The sequence below is a fragment of the Ranitomeya imitator genome, chromosome 3, assembly GCF_032444005.1.
Source record: "Ranitomeya imitator isolate aRanImi1 chromosome 3, aRanImi1.pri, whole genome shotgun sequence".
Classification (NCBI taxonomy): Eukaryota; Metazoa; Chordata; class Amphibia; order Anura; family Dendrobatidae; genus Ranitomeya; species Ranitomeya imitator.
The window spans coordinates 543,262,773-543,285,475 of NC_091284.1; the positions used below are offsets into that span (position 1 = coordinate 543,262,773).

Genomic DNA, 22,703 nt, shown 5'->3' on the forward strand with positions numbered 1-22,703 from the left:
GAAAGATCCAGGGTGAGGTAAGAGCCCTGGACCCCCAAACTGAGGGACACAGTGCCTTCCCCATAAAAAAAAACCCAGAGTCCCACTCTTAGAAGGATTTAGGCTACTTGCTGAAGAGAAATGAGATGTCCAGGAGCTGTGATGGACGTCCTAGTCTCCGCAACAGACGGAGCTAGGACCGGACTTCTGAGCACACTTGTGTGCTAGGATCATGGTCCTGCTGAGGGATCTATGAGGATACGGGGTGGCAGTACACGCCGTACTCATAGTCTGTATTGTGGGACTACAGGTGACTGTTCACCCTGTATCCCTCCAGAAAATCTGAAAGGAAAACAACGCACATTGAGGTAGATCAGGGTCTAATGAAAGACCCGTCTCCACCTCCTACTGACACTAAGCTAAACTGAAGTTCATAATGCCAGTCGGTGGGGTGTACACTGCAGAGGAGCTAACTTTTTTTGTGCATAGTGTCAGCCTCCTAGTGGCAGCAACACACACCCATGGTTCCTGTGTCCCCCCAATGATAGGCGATAGAGAAAGTAGAAAGTAGTGGTCAACCCCCTTTAAGTATTACTTACAGTAAAAGTGAAAGTGTAACATTTCTCAAATGATTACTTTCCAAGCGTTGTAGCCATAATCACCTGACCAGTGCAAAAACTGTATGCAGCGTAGTGTGCGAGCCAATACCCACTGCACATCCTGACCAAATTAACAAGCTGCCTAAATTCTACATCCATATAGGTGCAACATGGATGGATTCTGCATAACAAAGTATACGGTATCATCTAAGCACCAGTCACACTCACCTGCAGAAAATTGCTTTTCCTGAGCTCTGCACATGTGATGCGACCAGTCCACGACCGATTAACAATGTAGAATATCCTCTGAACGACCTAGGAAGATCAGCAAAAGACATTCTGCAGTAAAGAACTATTTGATGCTAATTAAATACTAGATTGTGGCCCGATTCTAACGCATCGGGTATTCTAGAATATGCATGTCCCCGTAGTATATGGACAATGATGATTCCAGAATTCGCGGCAGACTGTGCCCGTCGCTGATTGGTCGAGGCAACCTTTATGACATCATCGTCGCCATGGCAACCATTATGACATCTACGTCGATACTGTGCCCGTCGCTGAATCAGAAACGTGAGATGTCTACGTCCTTTATGACATCATCGTCGCTGTGCCCGTTGCTGGCGGCCTCGACCAATCAGACGCGGGGTTTCTACGTCCTTTATGACATCATCATCGCTGTGCCCGTTGCTGATTGGTCGAGGCCTGGCGGCCTCGACCAATCAGAGACGCGGGATTTCTACGTCGATGCTGTGCCGGTCTCTGATTGGTCGAGGCCGCCAGGCCTCGACCAGAGAGCCGGGATTTCCAGGACAGACAGACAGACAGACGGGAAAAACCCTTAGACAATTATATATATAGATTAGGGAACGCACTCACAGAAAATGAGTAGACAGCATTAGCATTCTTCCCAAAGAATGCTGGGTCAGTATTGTTCTGCTCACACAACGTTCTTCAGGTTTAGGTTGGGGGGTGGAGGGTTTTCTGGCATTTCAACATCAAGAAAAATGGAATCTTCAGTGCCATTCTTGTTGTTAAAAGTGCCATCTCAATAGACGCCTGATAATTACTGCTATACGGGGGTCCGCCAGGAAATGTTACCTCCAGGTCACATCTAGATATAGCAATAACTGGAACAGTTATCCATTGGGAAGACCCTGTCAAATAATTCCCAATATCTCACCAGCCTATATTGATGTAAATATGAAGAGATGGACACTTGGTATAAATGCATGAGCATCTGAATTTTCAGGTTTTAAGATAAAGAGGGTGTTCAACAATAAAACTGCAGTGGTTGACACGGCATACATGGCTGTGATTCTCCCATTCATCTGTAAAGGACACATCTGTAAAGGGTGGCTTATACATGTATCTGGGGCCATATGTTCTTGGGTATGGTGCTGGTCACAAAAAATGGACCCTACAAAAAATAACTACTGCCTCTCTTTGGTCTCCTGAAACCAAAGCAAGAAGTGGACGTACCAGTATTTTATTATAAGCAACTTAAATTTTTTTCTTTCTAGTTACACAGCCCCTGTAAGCGCTCTTGTACTCTGGAGCTCTAAATAACTGTTCTTTAAGAGGAGATATTTGCATGATACCAATAACATATTCGCACACTATCCCATCAATGTCCAGCTGGTGGGGGGCTCCCATGCTATTCACCTCCAGAAAAGGCAAGATTCAATTTAAACATCTTATCACATTCGGAGACAACTCCTTAATGGCTTCCAGAATAATCTCTGCCATAATTCTAGGTTCCAGTGGTCGGAGAAATGCCACTTACTGTGGTGATGTACCGGGAATGAAATTCTGAGGCTTCTCGCAAAAATGTTAAGTGAGGGTGAGTATTCACCACATCCTATAGGACAGAGGAGAAAAGTGACATTAACAAACAAGGAATCCAAAAGGTCTCAGTTTGCAGTTGCATAAAGTGAATTAACCATCTCTCAGCGAATAATGACTTCTGGTAAGATCTTTTGTGGACTAGGGATTTTCAAACAAACAATGAAAAAAAAAAAAAACATGACTTCCATGAAGATTATAGTCTCATCAGTTGCTATAAAGTTTGTTAAACCACAAAGAGGCTTATACTGAAGCCTCTTACAGTTGCAATTCTAAAAATGACCACCACGATAATCGGAGGACGCTTGAGGTGCCTCCGATTCCGAGAACTGGGGTTCTGAAGAGTCCAGGGAGAATGGAGTGGAAGTTGATCGAGCGCACTACCGCTTCATTCATTCTTAATGGGAGTACCGAAGATCAGCTGAGCTATGGGCTCGACAATTTCCGGTGCTCCTATGAAGAATGAATGGAAAGGCAGTGTGCGTGAGGGACCTCCGTGGCATTTCAGAGCGTCAGTTCTCGGGATCCATGGGGGCCACAGCGGTCAGACCCCTAGCGACCAGAAAGTCATCTCCTTTCCCATGGAAATACTACAAAAATATAGTTAAGATGATACGAAGAGAAGGCAGGGCCCATAGAAAGGAAATTATAATGCTTACTTGTAAAAAAGGTATTAAATCCTCCTGTTCCAAATACACACAGCCCGGCTTGGCCAATAACTGTACAAACTTTGCAGCATCATCGTGGCAAGTCTGTAAAACCCTGAAACATGCAAACAAAGGTCAGTGTAGTGAAAGGTCCTTATTTGGGACACTCAGACCATCCTTAGGATAAAGACCACATACATGTAACTTGCAGGGGGCTGACCGCCAATCAAGGCACAGCCGCACAACTTCTGAGATGTATAGGATAAAAAGTGGGCTATAACTGCACCTCCATGTGCCTATCACTGCACAGTTAGCACCTCGGACAGTGGACCGTGTATGCTGCGGTATCGCCTCTGTGACAAGCAAAGGTCATGTGTATGAGGCCTAAACAGATCACCATCAAATGCTAGATTGTCAAATATGAGCAAGCTGTAAAAAAGTCACTTACTTTCGCCACATGGCCACAAACTTGTGAACAGACACGTATCCCGTCCTGTCCCCACCAGCTGCATAAAACAATGGTGCTTTCCAGTAAAGCGGGCATTCACAAGCCTTAGGATAGAGAATATCAGAACATTATAAGAGGCATTCTCATAATTAGAAACACAAAGCAAAACAATTGTTCTTACAGCTATTCCTGTAGGCACTGGAATTAAAGGAATTGTCCATTTTCACTATTGTGGACAATTCCTTTAATTCCAGTGCCTCTATCTATATATCACACACGACGTACTGTGTACTGATGATGTCATACTGGTTGCCATGGCGACTGCAATGTCGTACTGGTTGCCATGGCGACTGCAATGTCGTACTGGTTGCCATGGCGACTGCAATGTCGTACTGGTTGCCATGGCGACTGCAATGTCGTACTGGTTGCCATGGCGACTGCAATGTCGTACTGGTTGCCATGGCGACGGCAATGTCGTACTGGTTGCCATGGCGACGGCAATGTCGTACTGGTTGCCATGGCGACGATCTCATAATAGGTTGCTGTTGTGATGGTTATGTCATAATGGTCGCCATGGCGACAGTGAGGTCAGAATGGTTGCCATGGCGAAGATGAGGTCATAATGGGTATATGGGCATGGAACTATGGGATGGAGAATGTGTCATGGATATATGGGTACGGGACTATGGGATGGAGGATAAGCAAGATGGGTATATGGGCACAGAACTATGGGATGGAGGATATGTATGATGGGTATATGTTCTCGGGACTCTGGGATGGCAGATATGTATGCTGGGTATATGGACACTGGACTATGGGATGGAGGATAATCATAATTTGTTATAACTAACCACAGTTAGTTACTATGTCTGGGCAACGCCAGTCTCTTCAGGTAGTGTGTTTATATTCTACATACATTCCACATACACACTTTAGGGGGCTGGCTTACTAACTGAAATAAGCCAGTCATTCAGCCCCCCTCACACAGCATTGACATCTGCCGACAAAGAAAACACTACTTGGCATTAAGCACAAACAAAGTGGAGCAGCAAGGACAAGGCGCTCATTGGGAGTGTAGGACCGCTTCGGAAATAAAAGCATATTAGACAGTTTTATACAGTTAAAGCAAGAACACGGCTAAACATATCTATGCATCACCCTTTAAAACTCTACTACAAATCTTTACCATCAGCATAGCTTCATAGCCGGCACTAAAACCCTACATGTGAACTTTGGAAATATCCGGTCCAAAGGCAGAAAAAGGGCTTGCCACATTTTACGCACAGTTCGGATTTTCTTACTTCCCTTTTAATTGGACTCTAATAAGAACATTTTGTCAGTACAGAGGGGGGAGCAGGACTTGTATGCGGCAATAGACGACTTACTAGGTGAAGAGTCAGCTCAGAGCATGTGGGGCCAGACCGTCCTGCAGTGTAAACCTTGAGGCTGAAACAAACATTAGCAGATGGCCATATATAGCCTGGTGGAAATGACAAGCTGTAATACAAGGCAATGATAGAAGACAGGCCAGTGAGAGCCACAATTCTCCAATTAAATCACATGAGCAGCGTTTGTCTTCTACGCTGTCCTGGGAGTATGTCCCAGTAGGGAATTCTGGGCACGGCGAAAATACTAAACAATGTGCATGTAGATAGAAGATTCTCACTAGCGGCAGTGACACCATGCTGCTTAATGAAGACGACAAATCCAGAGTAAACCGTGCATGGATGTCAGGGTGTCATTACAGGCCCAATACTACACATAGCCAAAGGAAAACCTTACGGTACACATCCATTTTATACCCCGGTCACGCTAAGGCCTAATTATTTCTTATCAGAGTGCCCTGGCACTAGGCAGCCCCCTGGATCTCACCAAAGCCTCTGGGAAATATTTTGATCTCTCTGCAAAATAATGAAGTCAAGAGACACTGGATTTCTTAAATACAGCTCATGTGCAATAAAAACAAAGTTTTTCCCCAAAATAACAAATTTACCCTTACCCATAGGATAGGGTAAAACTTGCTGATTGGTGGGGTCTGAATGCTGGGACCCCCACACATGCCAAAGACTGGGCTCTAAGGAGTCCTGTCTGAAATGCAACAATTTAACTAGATACATTTATCATTTGGGGGTAACAAATACCTTGGCTACTTTGCTCATGTCTTCAAGACTGGCCCGCTCATTAGGAAAAGTAGAAAAAGTCTTCTCAATCTGCGAAATTATATTATCCACATTAATATTGGCTTTTGGGCAGCCTTTGGGAAAATAAAATTTTGGAATGTGCTGGCTTAGGGTAGGAGTCCTTGGTTCTTCCCTCTTTGGTTGTGCCTAAAAGGAAAAATCAATGCGAGAAACTTTTTTATTTGCAATAATAACAATTTATAGCACTGTAATTTTATATTAACGGTTAATAATTATATGCCCTTTTATAGTTAAAAGGGTTATCCAGGACTTTTATTATTCTTCTGTATGGGGCTAAGAACTAAGGTAGATACTTGCCAACTGCCTGTCTGTTCTGCACAGGGCAATCTCTTCCGCTCGGCTCTGTTGACGGGGAGTCGCGGCAGACATCATGCCGATTGGCAGCTGGCTCGCTGCAGCTAAGCAGTGGTGAGAAGGCTGTCAATCAGCAGGACATCAGCAGAAGCACCCAGTCAACAGCGCAGAACAGAAAAGAAAACCATGGTCGGCCGACACAACTTTAGTGGAAGCAGGTGATTTGCCAGCAGGAGCAGCTTGGAGCTGGAAGAAATCAGCGCTGGGCACAACAAGCAGGTAGATAACAACTAGCCATCTATTACTTCTTCGCTCCATGCATAAAAATAAAAGTGCCCGGAAGAAGCTGGTGGCGAAACGCGCGTTGGGGTCAGGGGACGCCATGAGCACTATCAAGATACATCTGGTATTTATTAAATTTTAAACACTATCACTATCTGACACATGCAGATGATTTGTTTGGTGTGGATTGTTATAGAGACAATGTGATCGTTTATTGTGACATGTCTCCTATGTACTTTAGTGTTACCATACACAGGGTCATTATTATATTTTTCTTGGTATATTTCCTGGCCACTTTTTATTGGTGTACAGAACAGGATTTATTGTTTTCTGGATTTTTTTGTCTCATAAAGGGGGTCTCTATATGTATGATTACGTGCGCATATTACGGCGCAATATTAATACTGTATACTATTAAATGGGTTGCTACCATATATAGGAATTTGTCACATTTGGTATGACCCTTTTTATGTTGATTTTGATGATTTCATGATGTGCTCTGGCGTCCCCTAGACGGCATTTTGCTTTGATTTTTTTACTATAATTATCTTTGTCCTATATATCACCTGACATGGGACATGTTGTTTCATTATGATGAAGTGCCCGTAGCACAATTGGACATCTGTTGATCTAATATATGTTCTGCAGTGAAGAGGCTGACATGCACTAATCTCATCCTGGTATCTGCAGAGGTAGATACAATTGTAATCAGTCCTGACAAAAGCTACACCAGTATCTGCTACAATGTATCGGTGTAGAGTGCAGGCCATTTTGTTCCACTATGGACATGTTATGAATTTCATTAGAATCATTAATTTCCAAGGCATGCAAACAGATCTAAAATATTCCATTCACATGCATTGGGAGTCTAACATTCAACATTTCAACAGTCAGGAGTACTAAGGCACAAAACAAGACTAAAATCATACAAAACTTCTCTAACATTTGGCCTCCTACTGCATGGAGTCTTTGAACATACACCATGATCTCATTTACTGACCACAAACCTCAAGAAAGTCAGATTGAGGTACATATTTCCCCCCAAAAATTTTCTCATCCTGGTCATGAATTTTCTTTTCTTTATGGAGATGGATTATGGAGGCAGCCATATTGCCTGAGCTGCTGTTAACGTGAGAGAGATTTGTGTTATAGCTGCTAGATATGGCCAGATATTCAATGACTTCTGTGGTAGAGTGTAGAGCACATGCGCTGTTACCCCGTGCAGAGGTCAGAAAGGGAGGTTGATCTAGGACCATCACATATTGCATTGGATGACTACAGCTATAATAACGTGAAGAAAAAAAAAACCCCTCTTACATTTACCATTTTCTAATTACAGAAACTTGGAAGCCCGTTCATGCCATGAAGGATATATAGGTCACGGAGCATATGAGGGACTTTGGAGCAAGCGCAGATGCTGAGCCCATTCCACTTCAGAGCTAACACCTGCCTCTAGCAGCAGTGACCAGCACATGCGCTGATCGCTGCAGTTAACTTCTTAAATGTTACTGCTAAATCACTAATGGCAGCATTTAAGCTCAGCAATCCAGGTTAGACATTGGTTCGGCCGCCCACTGCCTCACCACAACGCAATTGTGGGGAGGCAGTGGGTTGCTACAACAGAGGAAGTCCCTTTTGCCTGTCATGTGACTTCTTCTGCAACACCATGCCTATGGCTTGATGTCATACGAGACTGTATATAGCTTTATATTGCTCTATATAGTAGAAACAATCGTAAGTTCTAGTCGCCTAATGGGATTAACATATGGTGGAAAAAAAATACTGTAAATGCTACATATGTGCAGGGCCGTATTTAAAGTTTCTGCTACCCTAGGCACTTTTAATGCTGCCTCCCCTTTGGCGAGTAGGACACTATCGGCATTGACTTTGTCAAAAATCACTGATGTGAAAGTAGCCTTTTGCATCAGATCCGGCAGTTTTTCCGCATCAGCCGTGTAACGGATCACTTACGGCAACACTGTGTTTAGCCTCATTCATTCCCTATGGGATTTGCGGACATCTGCGGCACTTGCTGCGATCTGGCAAATGCGGTATCCTACCTCCCAACTTTTGAAGGGAAAGAGGGACAAAGCTTGTGCGCCGCGGCAAATTTTAGGCAACGCCTCTGACCACACTTTCACAACTAGTCACACCCATATCCATGCCCCAACCACACCAATTTAGTACTGCTGATCACACTGTTTCATAAGCAATAATTATAAACAAAAAATAAGGCCACACAGGGCTCCATACTGTATAACAACTGTTATGAACAGGTAATTCAGAACCACAATGGGTCTAGTGGTTAAGAGCACACAAGGTGACCTGACAGTTACCAATAACAAGGACGAGCTCTGAGACGTGGGAACTCTGCTGACCGCAATCCCTAATCCTATCATACCACACTAGAGGTAGCCGTGGAGCGCTCCTGTCCAGGCCTAGGCGCCTCGAGCACAGCCTGAGAAACTAGCTAGCCCTAAGAGAAAAATAAGCCTACCTTGCCACAGAGAAATTCCCCAAAGGAAAAGGCAGCCCCCCACATATAATGACTGAGTTGAGATGAAAGTACAAACACAGAGATTAAATAGATTTTAGCAAAGTGAGGCCCGACTGACTGAACAGACCGAAGATAGGAAAGATTGCTTTGCGGTCAACACAAAACCCTACAAACAACCACGCAGAGGGTGCAAAAAGACCCTCCGCACCGACTAACGGTACGGAGGTACCCCCTCTGCGTCCCAGAGCTTCCAGCAAGCAAGAAAAACCAATATCGCAAGCTGGACAGAAAATATAGCAACAAAAGTAACACCAGCAAAACTTAGCTTATGCAGGAAAGACAGGCCACAGGAACGATCCAGGAGAGAGCAAGATCCACACTAGAACATTGACTGGAGGCCATGAGCAAAGCACTAGGTGGAGTTAAATAGAGCAGCACCTAACGACTTCACCACATCACCTGAGGAAGGAAACTTAGAAGCCGCAGTACCACTCACATCCACCAACGGAAGCTCAGACAGAATCAGCCGAAGTGCCACTTGTGACCACAGGAGGGAGCTCGACCACAGAATTCACAACAGTACCCCCCCCCCTTGAGGAGGGGTCACCGAACCCTCACCAGAGCCCCCAGGCCGACCAGGATGAGCCATATGAAAGGCGCGAACAAGATCGGCAGCATGGACATCAGAGGCAAAGACCCAGGAATTATCTTCCTGACCATAACCCTTCCACTTAACCAGATACTGGAGTTTCTGTCTTGAAACACGAGAATCCAAAATCTTCTCCACTATATACTCCAACTCCCCCTCCACCAAAACCGGGGCAGGAGGATCAACAGATGGAACCATAGGTGCCACGTATCTCCGCAATAATGACCTATGGAATACGTTATGGATGGAAAAAGAATCTGGAAGGGTCAAATGAAAAGACACAGGATTAAGAACCTCAGAAATCCTATACGGACCAATGAAACGAGGCCTAAACTTAGGAGAGGAAACCTTCATAGGAATATAACGAGATGACAACCAAACCAAATCCCCAACACGAAGTCGGGGACCCACACAGCGTCTGCGGATAGCGGAACGTTGAGCCTTCTCCTGGGACAAGGTCAAATTGTCCACTACATGAGTCCAAATCTGCTGCAACCTGTGCACCACAGTATCCACACCAGGACAGTCCGAAGACTCAACCTGCCCTGAAGAGAAACGAGGATGGAACCCAGAATTGCAGAAAAACGGCGAAACCAAGGTAGCCGAGCTGGCCCGATTATTAAGGGCGAGCTCAGCCAACGGCAAAAAGGACACCCAATCATCCTGATCAGCAGAAACAAAGCATCTCAGATATGTTTCCAAGGTCTGATTGGTTCGTTCAATCTGGCCATTTGTCTGAGGATGGAAAGCCGAGGAAAAAGACAAATCAATGCCCATCCTAGCACAAAAGGCTCGCCAAAACCTCGAAACAAACTGGGAACCTCTGTCAGAAACGATGTTCTCTGGAATGCCATGTAAACGAACCACATGCTGGAAGAACAATGGCACCAGATCAGAGGAGGAAGGTAATTTAGATAAGGGTACCAAATGGATCATCTTAGAGAAGCGATCACAAACCACCCAAATGACCGACATTTTTTGAGAGACGGGGAGATCCGAAATAAAAACCATAGAGATATGTGTCCAAGGCCTCTTCGGGACAGGCAAGGGCAAAAGCAACCCACTGGCACGAGAACAGCAGGGCTTAGCCCGAGCACAAATCCCACAGGACTGCACAAAAGAACGCACATTCCGCGACAGAGACGGCCACCAAAAGGATCTAGCCACTAAATCTCTGGTACCAAAGATTCCAGGATGACCAGCCAACACCGAACCATGAACCTCAGAGATAACTCTATTCGTCCACCTATCAGGGACAGTTTCTCCGCTGGGCAACGATCAGGTTTATTAGCCTGAAATTTTTGCCGCACCCGCCGCAAATCAGGGGAGATGGCAGACAAAATTACTCCCTCTTTGAGAATACCCGCCGGCTCAGGCAAACCCGGAGAGTCGGGCACAAAACTCCTAGACAGGGCATCCGCCTTCACATTTTTAGAGCCCGGAAGGTACGAAACCACAAAGTCAAAACGGGAGAAAAACAGCGACTAACGAGCCTGTCTAGGATTCAACCGTTTGGCAGACTCAAGATAAGTCAAAGTTCTTGTGATCAGTCAAGACCACCACGCGATGCTTAGCTCCTTCAAGCCAATGACGCCACTCCTCGAATGCCCACTTCATGGCCAGCAACTCCCGATTGCCAACATCATAATTTCGCTCAGCAGGCGAAAACTTCCTGGAAAAGAAGGCGCATGGCTTCATCACCGAGCAATCAGAACCTCTCTGCGACAAAACAGCCCCCGCTCCAATTTCAGAAGCATCAACCTCGACCTGGAACGGAAGCGAAACATCTGGTTGACAACACAGGGGCAGAAGAAAAACGACGCTTTAACTCTTGAAAAGCTTCCACAGCAGCAGAAGACCAATTGACCACATCAGCACCCTTCTTGGTCAAATCGGTCAATGGTTTAGCAATACTAGAAAAATTACAGATGAAGCGACGATAAAAACTAGCAAAGCCCAGGAACTTTTGCAGACTCTTCAGAGATGTCGGCTGAGTCCAATCATAAATGGCCTGGACCTTAACAGGGTCCATCTCGATAGTAGAAGGGGGAAAAAATGAACCCCAAAAATGAAACCTTCTGAACACCAAAGAGACACTTTGATCCCTTCACAAACAAAGAATTAGCACGCAGGACCTGGAACACCATTCTGACCTGCTTCACATGAGATTCCCAATCATCCGAGAAGACCAAAATATCATCCAAGTATACAATCAGGAATTTATCCAGGTACTCTCGGAAGATGTCATGCATAAAGGACTGAAATACTGATGGAGCATTGGCAAGTCCGAATGGCATAACCAGGTACTCAAAAAGGCCCTCGGGCGTATTAAATGCAGTTTTCCATTCATCGCCCCGTTTAATACGCACAAGATTATACGCACCACGAAGATCTATCTTGGTGAACCAACTAGCCCCCTTAATCCGAGCAAACAAAGCAGATAGCAGTGGCAAGGGGTACTGAAATTTGACCGTGATTTTATTTAGAAGGCGGTAATCAATATAAGGTCTCAGCGAACCATCCTTCTTGGCCACAAAAAAGAACCCTGCTCCCAATGGCGATGATGACGGGCGAATATGACCCTTCTCCAAGGATTCTTTTACGTAACTCCGCATAGCGGCGTGCTCAGGCACCGATAAATTAAACAGTCGACCTTTAGGAAACTTACTACCAGGAATCAAATCGATAGCACAATCACAATCCCTATGCGGAGGTAGGGCATTGGACTTGGGCTCATCAAATACATCCCTGTAATCTGACAAGAACTCTAGGACCTCAGAAGCGGTGGATGACGAAACAGACAGAAATGGGACATCGCCATGTACCCCCTGACAACCCCAGCTGGACACCGACATTGATTTCCAATCCAATACTGGGTTATGGACTTGTAGCCATGGCAACCCCAACACGACCACATCATGCAGATTATGCAACACCAGAAAGCGAATATCCTCCTGATGTGCAGGAGCCATGCACATGGTCAGCTGGGTCCAGTACTGAGGCTTATTCTTGGCCAAAGGCGTAGCATCAATTCCTCTCAATGGAATAGGACACTGCAAGGGCTTCAAGAAAAACCCACAACGCCTAGCATACTCCAAGTCCATCAAATTCAGGGCAGCGCCTGAATCCACAAAGGCCATGACAGAATAAGATGACAAAGAGCAGATCAAAGTAACGGACAAAAGAAATTTTGACTGTACCGTACCAATGGTGGCAGACCTAGCGAACCGCTTAGTGCGCTTAGGACAATCGGAGATAGCATGAGTGGAATCACCACAGTAGAAACACAGCCCATTCTGACGTCTGTGTTCTTGCCGTTCAGCTCTGGTCAAAGTCCTATCGCACTGCATAGGCTCAGGTTTATGCTCGGATAATACCGCCAAATGGTGCACAGATTTACGCTCACGCAAGCGTCGACCGATCTGAATGGCCAAAGACATAGACTCATTCAAACCAGCAGGCATAGGAAATCCCACCATGACATCTTTAAGGGCTTCAGAGAGACCCTTTCTGAAAATCGCTGCCAGCGCACATTCATTCCACTAAGTGAGCACAGACCACTTCCTAAACCTCTGGCAATATACCTCTACCTCATCCTGACCCTGACACAGAGCCAGCAAATTTTTCTCTGCCTGATCCACTGAATTAGGTTCTTCATACAGCAATCCGAGCACCAGAAAGAACGCATCAATATTACATAATGCAGGATCTCCTGGCGCAAGGGAAAATGCCCAGTCTTGAGGGTCGCCACGTAATAAAGAAATAATGATCTTAACTTGTTGAACTGGGTCACCAGAGGAGCGAGGTTTCAAAGCCAGAAACAGTTTACAATTATTTTTGAAACTCAGAAATTTAGCTCTATCTCCAGAAAACAAATCAGGAATAGGAATTCTTGGTTCTAACATAGAATTCTGAGCCACAAAGTCTTGAATATTTTGTACTCTTGCGGTGAGATGATCCACACATGAAGACAGAGCTTTAATGTCCATCACTACACCTGTGTCCTGAACCACCCAAATGTCTAGGGGAAAAAAAAGGCAAAACACAGTGCAAAGAAAAAAAAATGGTCTCAGAACTTCTTTTTTCCCTCTATTGAGAAGCATTAGTACTTTGGGCCTCCAGTACTGTTATGAACAGGTAATTCAGAACCACAATGGGTCTAGTGGTTAAGAGCACACAAGGTGACCTGACAGTTACCAATAACAAGGACGAGCTCTGAGACGTGGGAACTCTGCTGACCGCAATCCCTAATCCTATCATACCACACTAGAGGTAGCCGTGGCGCGCTCCTGTCCAGGCCTAGGCGCCTCGAGCATAGCCTGAGAAACTAGCTAGCCCTAAGAGAGAAAAATAAGCCTACCTTGCCTCAGAGAAATTCCCCAAAGGAAAAGGCAGCCCCCCACATATAATGACTGAGTTGAGATGAAAGTACAAACACAGAGATTAAATAGATTTTAGCAAAGTGAGGCCCGACTGACTGAACAGACCGAAGATAGGAAAGATTGCTTTGCGGTCAACACAAAACCCTACAAACAACCACGCAGAGGGTGCAAAAAGACCCTCCGCACCGACTAACGGTACGGAGGTACCCCCTCTGCGTCCCAGAGCTTCCAGCAAGCAAGAAAAACCAATATCGCAAGCTGGACAGAAAATATAGCAACAAAAGTAACACCAGCAAAACTTAGCTTATGCAGGAAAGACAGGCCACAGGAACGATCCAGGAGAGAGCAAGATCCACACTAGAACATTGACTGGAGGCCATGAGCAAATCACTAGGTGGAGTTAAATAGAGCAGCACCTAACGACTTCACCACATCACCTGAGGAAGGAAACTTAGAAGCCGCAGTACCACTCACATCCACCAACGGAAGCTCAGACAGAATCAGCCGAAGTACCACTTGTGACCACAGGAGGGAGCTCGACCACAGAATTCACAACAAACAACCCTACATGATGCTTAATACTGTATAATGGCCACACAGTGCTCCATACTGTATAACAGCCACACAGTGCTCCATACTGTATAACAATCTTACAAGATGCTTAATACTGTATAATGGCCACACATGATGCTCAATACTGTATAACGGCCACACGTTACTCAATACTGTATAATGGCCACACATGATGCTCAATACTGTATAATGGCCACACCAGGGTGGATAAAAATCAATGTTTTAAAAAAAAAAAAAAACGGATTTTTTTTTTATTTAAATCGGATTTTTTTCAATAAACTGCTTTTTGAGGAAAATATTTTACCATCCAAAGGTTCTTCCATCATGAGATAAAGCTGAGTTGTTTAACTCAGTAGAATAAAGGCTGTATATGTGTAACATTCACAATGCCATGCTCTTCCAGAGGTTTCTGTAGGATTAGTGGGCAGTTTCTCTCCTATATTATCACAGACGCTCTCTTTACTTACGCAGTTCTCAAAACTGAATTTGACTCTGCAGAGGTCCCAGCCTCTTCTTCACGGCAAAAATGTTACAACATGAACAGAGTTGAGAAAAAGAGATATATATATATATATATATATATATTACATATAATATATATATATAATGGAACTAGAGAGAGTACAAAGGAGGGCAACAAAATTAATAAAGGGGATGGGAGAACTACAATACCCAGATAGATTAGCGAAATTAGGATTATTTAGTCTAGAAAAAAGACGACTGAGGGGCGATCTAATAACCATGTATAAGTATATAAGGGGACAATACAAATATCTCGCTGAGGATCTGTTTATACCAAGGAAGGTGACGGGCACAAGGGGGCATTCTTTGTGTCTGGAGGAGAGAAGGTTTTTCCACCAACATAGAAGAGGATTCTTTACAGTTAGGGCAGTGAGAATCTGGAATTGCTTGCCTGAGGAGGTGGTGATGGCGAACTCAGTCGAGGGGTTCAAGAGAGGCCTGGATGTCTTCCTGGAGCAGAACTATATTATATCATACAATTAGGTTCTGTAGAAGGACGTAGATCTGGGGATTTATTATGATGGAATATAGGCTGAACTGGATGGACAAATGTCTTTTTTCGGCCTTACTAACTATGTTACTATGTTACCTTAATCCTATTGTTCTACAAACCTATGAATACAGAATCAACCCCTTCAGTGCCAAGTCCAAGAAGTTAGACAATATGTTTCTGATTGTTTGGAGTGGAATAGATCTGCACAACACAAGAAGAATGTGAATCTAAGTGTGAGGAGGAGGAAGGGCAAGCAGACAAGAAAATGAAAGTGAAACTTTGAGCACAATACTGCAGCATAGCCACAGACAGACAAGTCTGGATCTGTTTGTGTGTACGATCTGAGGTTTATTACATTCTTTCCTTATAATGGCAGCAGGCCGTAAAAGAGACACAGTTTGGGAATATTTTAATGAAGCTCCTTCGCCTATCGGTAAGGCAGGCATGCGTGCAAAATGCAAACGATGCAACAAAGAGATGCAAGGCCTGGTGGCGCGAATGAGGCAACATCATGAGAAGTGCGGTGATGAAGATGACCAAAGAAACACTTCTGAACAGGCAGGATCTTCAGGTTGGTAAACATATTTATTGAATCCTATTTCTAAAGACTGAACTGACATGTGTGAGAAAAATTATATTTATTATTACTGCATGTTACGGTCATTTGGTACAGTTATGAAGAAAAACTAATATTCCTTTCGGGGCAGGGGCAGTGATGTGTTGTGTACAATAAGCAGAAATTGTATAAACAATAAAATAACAGCATTGACTTTTTTTGTTTAGGGGAATTCATGGATTCTGGAAACTATCCACCTCCAAGATCAGCATCATCCTGTTCTACAGTTTCAGAGTTATCCATCCAGGATAGTGCTTCATTAGCAGCATCATCATCATCAGACACCCACAGCCACATATCACCATCACCCAAAAGGAAGAAAAAACCTTTACCTCCTGGAACCACCATAGATAGGTTTGTGATAAGAACTAGCAGATTAGAAAAAGAGTTGATTGATGAAAAAATTGCCCAGTTTATTTATGCAACAAACTCTTATTTCCGCCTGACTGAGAACCCACATTTCATTAATATGGTTCGGTCACTGAGACCAGGATACAGTCCACCCAACAGAGCTGATGTTGCAGGGAAACTGCTGGATCAAGTGTATGACAGAGAAATGGAGCAATGTGCAACAGCTCTGGAGGGTAAAATTGTTAACCTAAGTATTGATGGGTGGAGTAATGTCCACAATGATCCTATTGTATGTGCTTGTATAACAACAGAAGAAGGTAAAGTCTTCCTTGCACAAACAACTGATATGTCAGGAAATGCACACACAGCAGAATACTTACAAGAAGTGGCAGTAAAAGCTATAACGACATTTGAACAAAAATTCAAATGTCTAGTACGCAGTTTGGTCACTGACAATGCTGCAAACGTATCCAAGATGAGAAGAGATTTAGAAGAGCAGGGAGGGAATACAAAGCTGCTAATAACATATGGTTGCAGTGCTCATTTTCTGCACCTCTTAGCCAAAGACTTAAGTGTTCCAGAAATAAAGGCTAATGTTGTTGAAATTGCTAAATACTTCCGTAATAATCATTTTGCTGCAGCAGCTCTGAAAAGGATGGGTGGAACCAAGCTAACGCTCCCACAAGATGTTAGATGGAACTCTGTGGTGGACTGTTTTGAGCAGTATATCAAAAACTGGCCTATTCTGATGACACTTTGTGAAGAAAATCGAGATAAAATAGATGGCACTGTCACGGCCAAAATCCTCAACATTGGGCTTAAGAGAAATGTTGAACATATGCTGAGCTTCCTGAAACCCATCTCTCAAGCTTTAAACAAAATACAGAAAAATAGCTGTTTTATTGCAGATGCTGTTGAAATTTGGAAGGAACTGAGTGAACACTTAAAAACAGAACTACACATGGACAGAATTAAATTACAAGCAGTAAACAAATGAATGGGACAAGCACTGACTCCAGCTCATTTTTTGGCAAATATTGTCAATATCCAATATCAGGGTCAAAACATAAGTGCTGAGGAAGAGGAGTTAGCTATGACATGGGTATCCAGCAATCATCCATCTTTAATGCCAACTATTATAAACTTCAGAGCTAAGGGGGAACCATTCAAGAAATGTATGTTTGCTGAAGATATTTTAAGGAAGGTCACACCAGTAAACTGGTGGAAGTCACTTAAGCGCTTGGATTTAGAGACTGTTCAAGTAATGATTTCACTTTTAACAGCAGTAGCTTCTTCTGCAGGCGTTGAAAGAATATTCTCTTCCTTTGGACTCATTCATTCTAAATTGAGAAATCGGTTGGGACCCAATAAAGCAGGAAAGCTTGTTTTTCTTTTCCAGATTATGAATAGGAACAAAGAAGAAGATGATGATGAAGATGACAAGTGAGCTACAGAGGACAGCAGGGACAGTAGTATTTAAGTTTTTCATGTGTCGGCTGGGCTGACAGTCTAAGTTTCTTATAATATATATATATTTTGTTTAGCCAAATTAGTTAACAAACATGGATGTTTGTTTAAGCAAATAACTTATGCTGTAATGTTGTTATTGTTTCAGTTGAATAAATCTATTTAAATTGTTATTAAGGTCAGGATTATTTTTCTCCTTCCTAAGTACAACAGAACAGTGGTGTCCAAATATGAATGATTAACCCATTAAACTGGGGAGAAAAAAGTAATATAAAAAGTGATTCTAAAAATCTTCATCTACTTGCATGTTAAAGTAGCAAGAACTAGTTTAGGTAGAAACTTTGATTTAAATCACTGATTTAAATCAAGCCTTACTGACTAGTGATTTAAATCAATTAGATTTAAATCAAATCCACCCTGGGCCACACTATGCTCAATATTGCATAATGGCCACACTTAAAGCAAGGGAAGGAGGCAGGCGGGCGGTCGGTCGGGAGGTGACCCCGGACTTTAATTAAAAAAAAAACCTTGCTCAGGTGCCGCCCCCCCCGCTTCGTCCCACCCTAGGCACGTGCCCTCAAGTGCCTAGTGACAAATACGGCCCTGCATATGTGAAATTAAAATCAACCCCCAGTTAAAAAAAAAAAAAAGTATTTGGCATTACTATGTCCAGAAAAATCCTGTGAAAACATTAAGACAAATAAGTAACTGTTGCAAACAGGGTGGTAAAGTAGTAAAAAAAAAAAAAAAAAAAAAGATCCAAAATACATACCAGGTCTGTGGTCAATGAAATAATGGGGGAAAAAAAATTAAAAAAAAAATGATGAAACAAGAAGTGATCAAACCATAGTATGCATCCCCGAAAAAGAAAAAAATTATTATTTTTTTTTTTTACGCCCACTAAATAGGTAAAAAAAAAACAAACCTAAAAAACCCACTACACGTTTGGCATCTCCAAAATGATAATGACCTGCTGAATCATTTTATGATCATTTTGACTGCACAATTTGGGTATGTGCACACGTTGCGCATTCCCTTGCGGATTTTTGCGTTTTACCTGCGGATTTTCGCCTGAGTTTTTACACCTGCGGATTCCTATTATGGTGTAAAAGGCTGCAGAATCCGCACAAAGAATTGACATGCTGCGGAAAATAAACCGCTGTGTTTCTGAGTGGAATTTTCCACAGCATGTGCACTGCGGATTTGGTTTCCATAGGTTTACATGGTACTATACACCGCATGGAAAACTGCTGCGGATCCGCAGGACCAAATCCGCTGCAGATCCGCAGCCAAATCAGCAACGTGTGCACAGCCTTAGGCCGGCGTCACACTCAGCGCATGCAAATACGGTCCGTATATTACGGCCGTAATACGCTGAAAAGTCCCGAAAATAGTGGTCCGTAGCTCCTCCGTAGGCAGAGTGTGTCACCGTTTTTTTGCGCATGGCATCCTCCGTATGTAATCTGTATGGCAGCCGTACTGCGTGTTTTTATCGCAGGCTTGCCAAACCAACATACGCCTATACAAGGGATCCATGTGTTAAAAAAAAAAAAAAAAAAAAAAAAAAAGCCCCCCTCGGCTTATACTCGAGTCACTGTAGTGGTGGGGTCGGCGGGTGAGGGGGAGAGGGCGCTGAGGTATACTTACCTAGTCCCAGCGATCCTCGCGCTGTCCCTGCCTTCCTCCCCGTCTTCTGTGCTGCAGCGTCTTCCCCTCTTCAGCGGTCACGTGGGACCGCTCATTAGAGATATGAATAAGCGGCTCCACCTCCCATAGGGGCGGAGCCGCCTATTCATTTCTCTAATCAGCGGTGCCGGTGACCGCTGACAGGAAGATGCTGCAGCACAGAAGACGGGGAGGAAGGCAGGGACAGCGCGAGGATCGCTGGGACTAGGTAAGTATGTTATATTCACCTGTCCACGTTCCAGCCGCCGGGCGTCGCTCCATCTTCCCGGCGTCTGCGCTCTGACTGTTCAGGCGATGACGCATATAGTGTGCGCGGCGCCCTCTGCCTGATCAGTCAGAGCAGAGACGCCGGGAAGATGGAGGCGCCGGGACCGGACGCTGGGAGCTGCAATCAAGGGAGGTGAGTATGTGGTTTTTTTTTTTTTATTGCAGCAGCAGCAGCGGCAGAGATTTATGTGCAGCATCTATGGGGGCAGTATGAACGGCACACAGCACTATATGGGGGCAGTATGAACGGCACACAGCACTATATGGGGGCAGTATGAACGGCACACAGCACTATATGGGGGCAGTATGAACGGCACACAGCACTATATGGGGGCAGTATGAACGGCACACAGCACTATATGGGGGCAGTATGAACGGCACACAGCACTATATGGGGGCAGTATGAACGGCACACAGCACTATATGGGGGCAGTATGAACGGCACACAGCACTATATGGGGGCAGTATGAACGGCACACAGCACTATATGAGGCATCTGTGCAGCATCTATGGGGCAGTATGAACGGCACACAGCACTATATGGGGGCAGTATGAACGGCACACAGCACTATATGGGGGCAGTATGAACGGCACACAGCACTATATGAGGCATCTGTGCAGCATCTATGGGGGCAGTATGAACGGCACACAGCACTATATGGGGGCAGTATGAACGGCACACAGCACTATATGGGGCATCTGTGCAGCATCTATGGGGCAGTATGAACGGCACACAGCACTATATGGGGCATCTGTGCAGCATCTATGGGGCAATATGAACGGTGCAGAGCACTATATGGCACAGCTATGGGGAAATAATGATCTATTTTTATTTTTGAAATTCACCGGTAAATGCTACATTTCCACCCTAGGCTTATACTCGAGTCAATAAGTTTTCCCAGTTTTTTGTGGCAAAATTAGGGGGGTCGGCTTATACTCGGGTCGGCTTATACTCGAGTATATACGGTATATGTATGTATATATATATATATATATATATATATATATATATATATATATATATATATATATATATATATATTATTCATTCATACAGCACGAGATAGCAAAAAGCCGGTAATTCAATTACCGGCTTTTGCTTTCTCCTTCCTAAACCCGACATGATATGAGACATGGTTTACATACAGTAAACCATCTCATATCACCATTTTTTTTGCATAATCCACACTAATAATGTTAGTAGTGTGCATCTGCAAAATTTGGCCGTTCTAGCTCTTAAAATAAAAGGTTAAATGGCGGAAAAATTGGCGTGGGCTCCCGCGCAATTTTCTCCGCCAGAGTAGTAAAGCCAGTGACTGAGGGCAGATATTAATAGCCTGGAGAGGGTCCACGGTTATTGGCCCCCCCCCCCCCCGGCTAAAAACACCTGCCCCCAGCCACCCCAGAAAAGGCACATCTGGAAGATGCGCCTATTCTGGCACTTGGCCACTCTCTTCCCATTCCCGTGTAGCGGTGGGATATGGGGTAATGAAGGGTTAATGCCACCTTGCTATTGTAAGGTGACATTAAGCCTAATTAATAATGGAAAGGCGTTAATTATGACACCTATCCATTATTAATCCAATTGAATGAAAGGGTTAAAAAAAACACACATTATTAAAAATGAATTTAATGAAATAAAAACAAAGGTTGTTGTAATATTTTATTTAACGCCCAATCCAATCACTGAAGACCCTCATTCTGTAAAAGAAAAAACATAATAAACCAACAATATACTTACCTTCCGCAGATCTGTAAAGTCCAACGATGTAAATCCTTCTGAAGGGGTTAAAACATTTTGCAGCAAGGAGTTCCGCTAATGCAGGCTGCTCCTTGCTGCAAAACCCCGGGGAATGAAGCTAAATATAGGTCAATGATCTATATTTAGCTTCATTTGCTGTGAGGCGCCCTCTGCTGGCTGTTCATAGATCGTGGGAACTTACCTAGAAAGCTCCCAGGCTGTATGAAGTAAGAATATATATATACATATATGTGTCTCACTGACATACATACATACATACATATATACTATATATATATATACACATATATACTATATATATATATATATATACACATATATATATATATATATATATATATATATATATATATATATATATATATATATATATATATATATATATATATATATTTCTATATATATATATATATATATATATATATATTTCTATATATATATATATATATATATATATATATATTTCTATATATATATTTCTATATATATATATATATTTCTATATATATATATATATATATATATATATATGTATATATATATGTATATATATATATATATATATATATATATATATATATATACCTATTCTATGTGTACATATTTATTCTACCTATTCTACTGTAAGCTGTCAGTGTGATTTTACTGTACACCGCACTGAATTACCGGCTTTTCTCTGTAACAGCGCTGCGTATTTCTCGCAAGTCACACTGCTGGTCCGTGTGTAATCCGTATTTTTGGGGCTTCCATAGACTTTCATTGGCATTTTATTTGCGCAATACGGTGACAAACGCAGCATGCTGCGATTTTCTACGGCCGTAGAAAGCCGTATAATACTTATCAGTAAAATACGGCAGATAGGAGCAGGGGCATAGAGAATAATTGTGCCGTATTTTTTGCGAGTTTTACGGACGTAGTTTCTGCGCTCTTACGTCCGTAAAACTCGCAAGTGTGACGCCGGCCTTAATGTCGCAGGGAAAAAAAAAAAACATAAAAACAAAGACGATGGCTTAATTGATTTTTTTTTTTTTTTTTTAACGCCCCTTCACAATTTCACTGGAATTTTTGTTGCCACCTTCCATTATTCCATGTGATAAAATGAACGGTCATTCAAAACAGCAACCCATCCCACGAAAAACGAGC

The 22,703-nt window shown here is 43.3% G+C and overlaps 1 protein-coding gene across 3 annotated transcripts in view; it reads right to left on the bottom strand.

Annotated features, from left to right (window-relative positions):
• Positions 1 to 22,703, bottom strand: part of PPP2R3B (protein phosphatase 2 regulatory subunit B''beta) — a 106,344-nt gene that overhangs the window by 17,668 nt on the left and 65,973 nt on the right. For all 3 annotated transcript variants that reach the window (XM_069757870.1, XM_069757872.1, XM_069757871.1), the window contains 5 exons: positions 5,660 to 5,845; positions 3,519 to 3,622; positions 3,083 to 3,185; positions 2,365 to 2,439; positions 807 to 893 (listed from right to left, as the gene is read on the bottom strand). In XM_069757870.1, the coding sequence (XP_069613971.1) occupies positions 807 to 893; positions 2,365 to 2,439; positions 3,083 to 3,185; positions 3,519 to 3,622; positions 5,660 to 5,845 (555 nt within the window). The remainder of the gene's footprint in view (positions 1 to 806; positions 894 to 2,364; positions 2,440 to 3,082; positions 3,186 to 3,518; positions 3,623 to 5,659; positions 5,846 to 22,703) is intronic.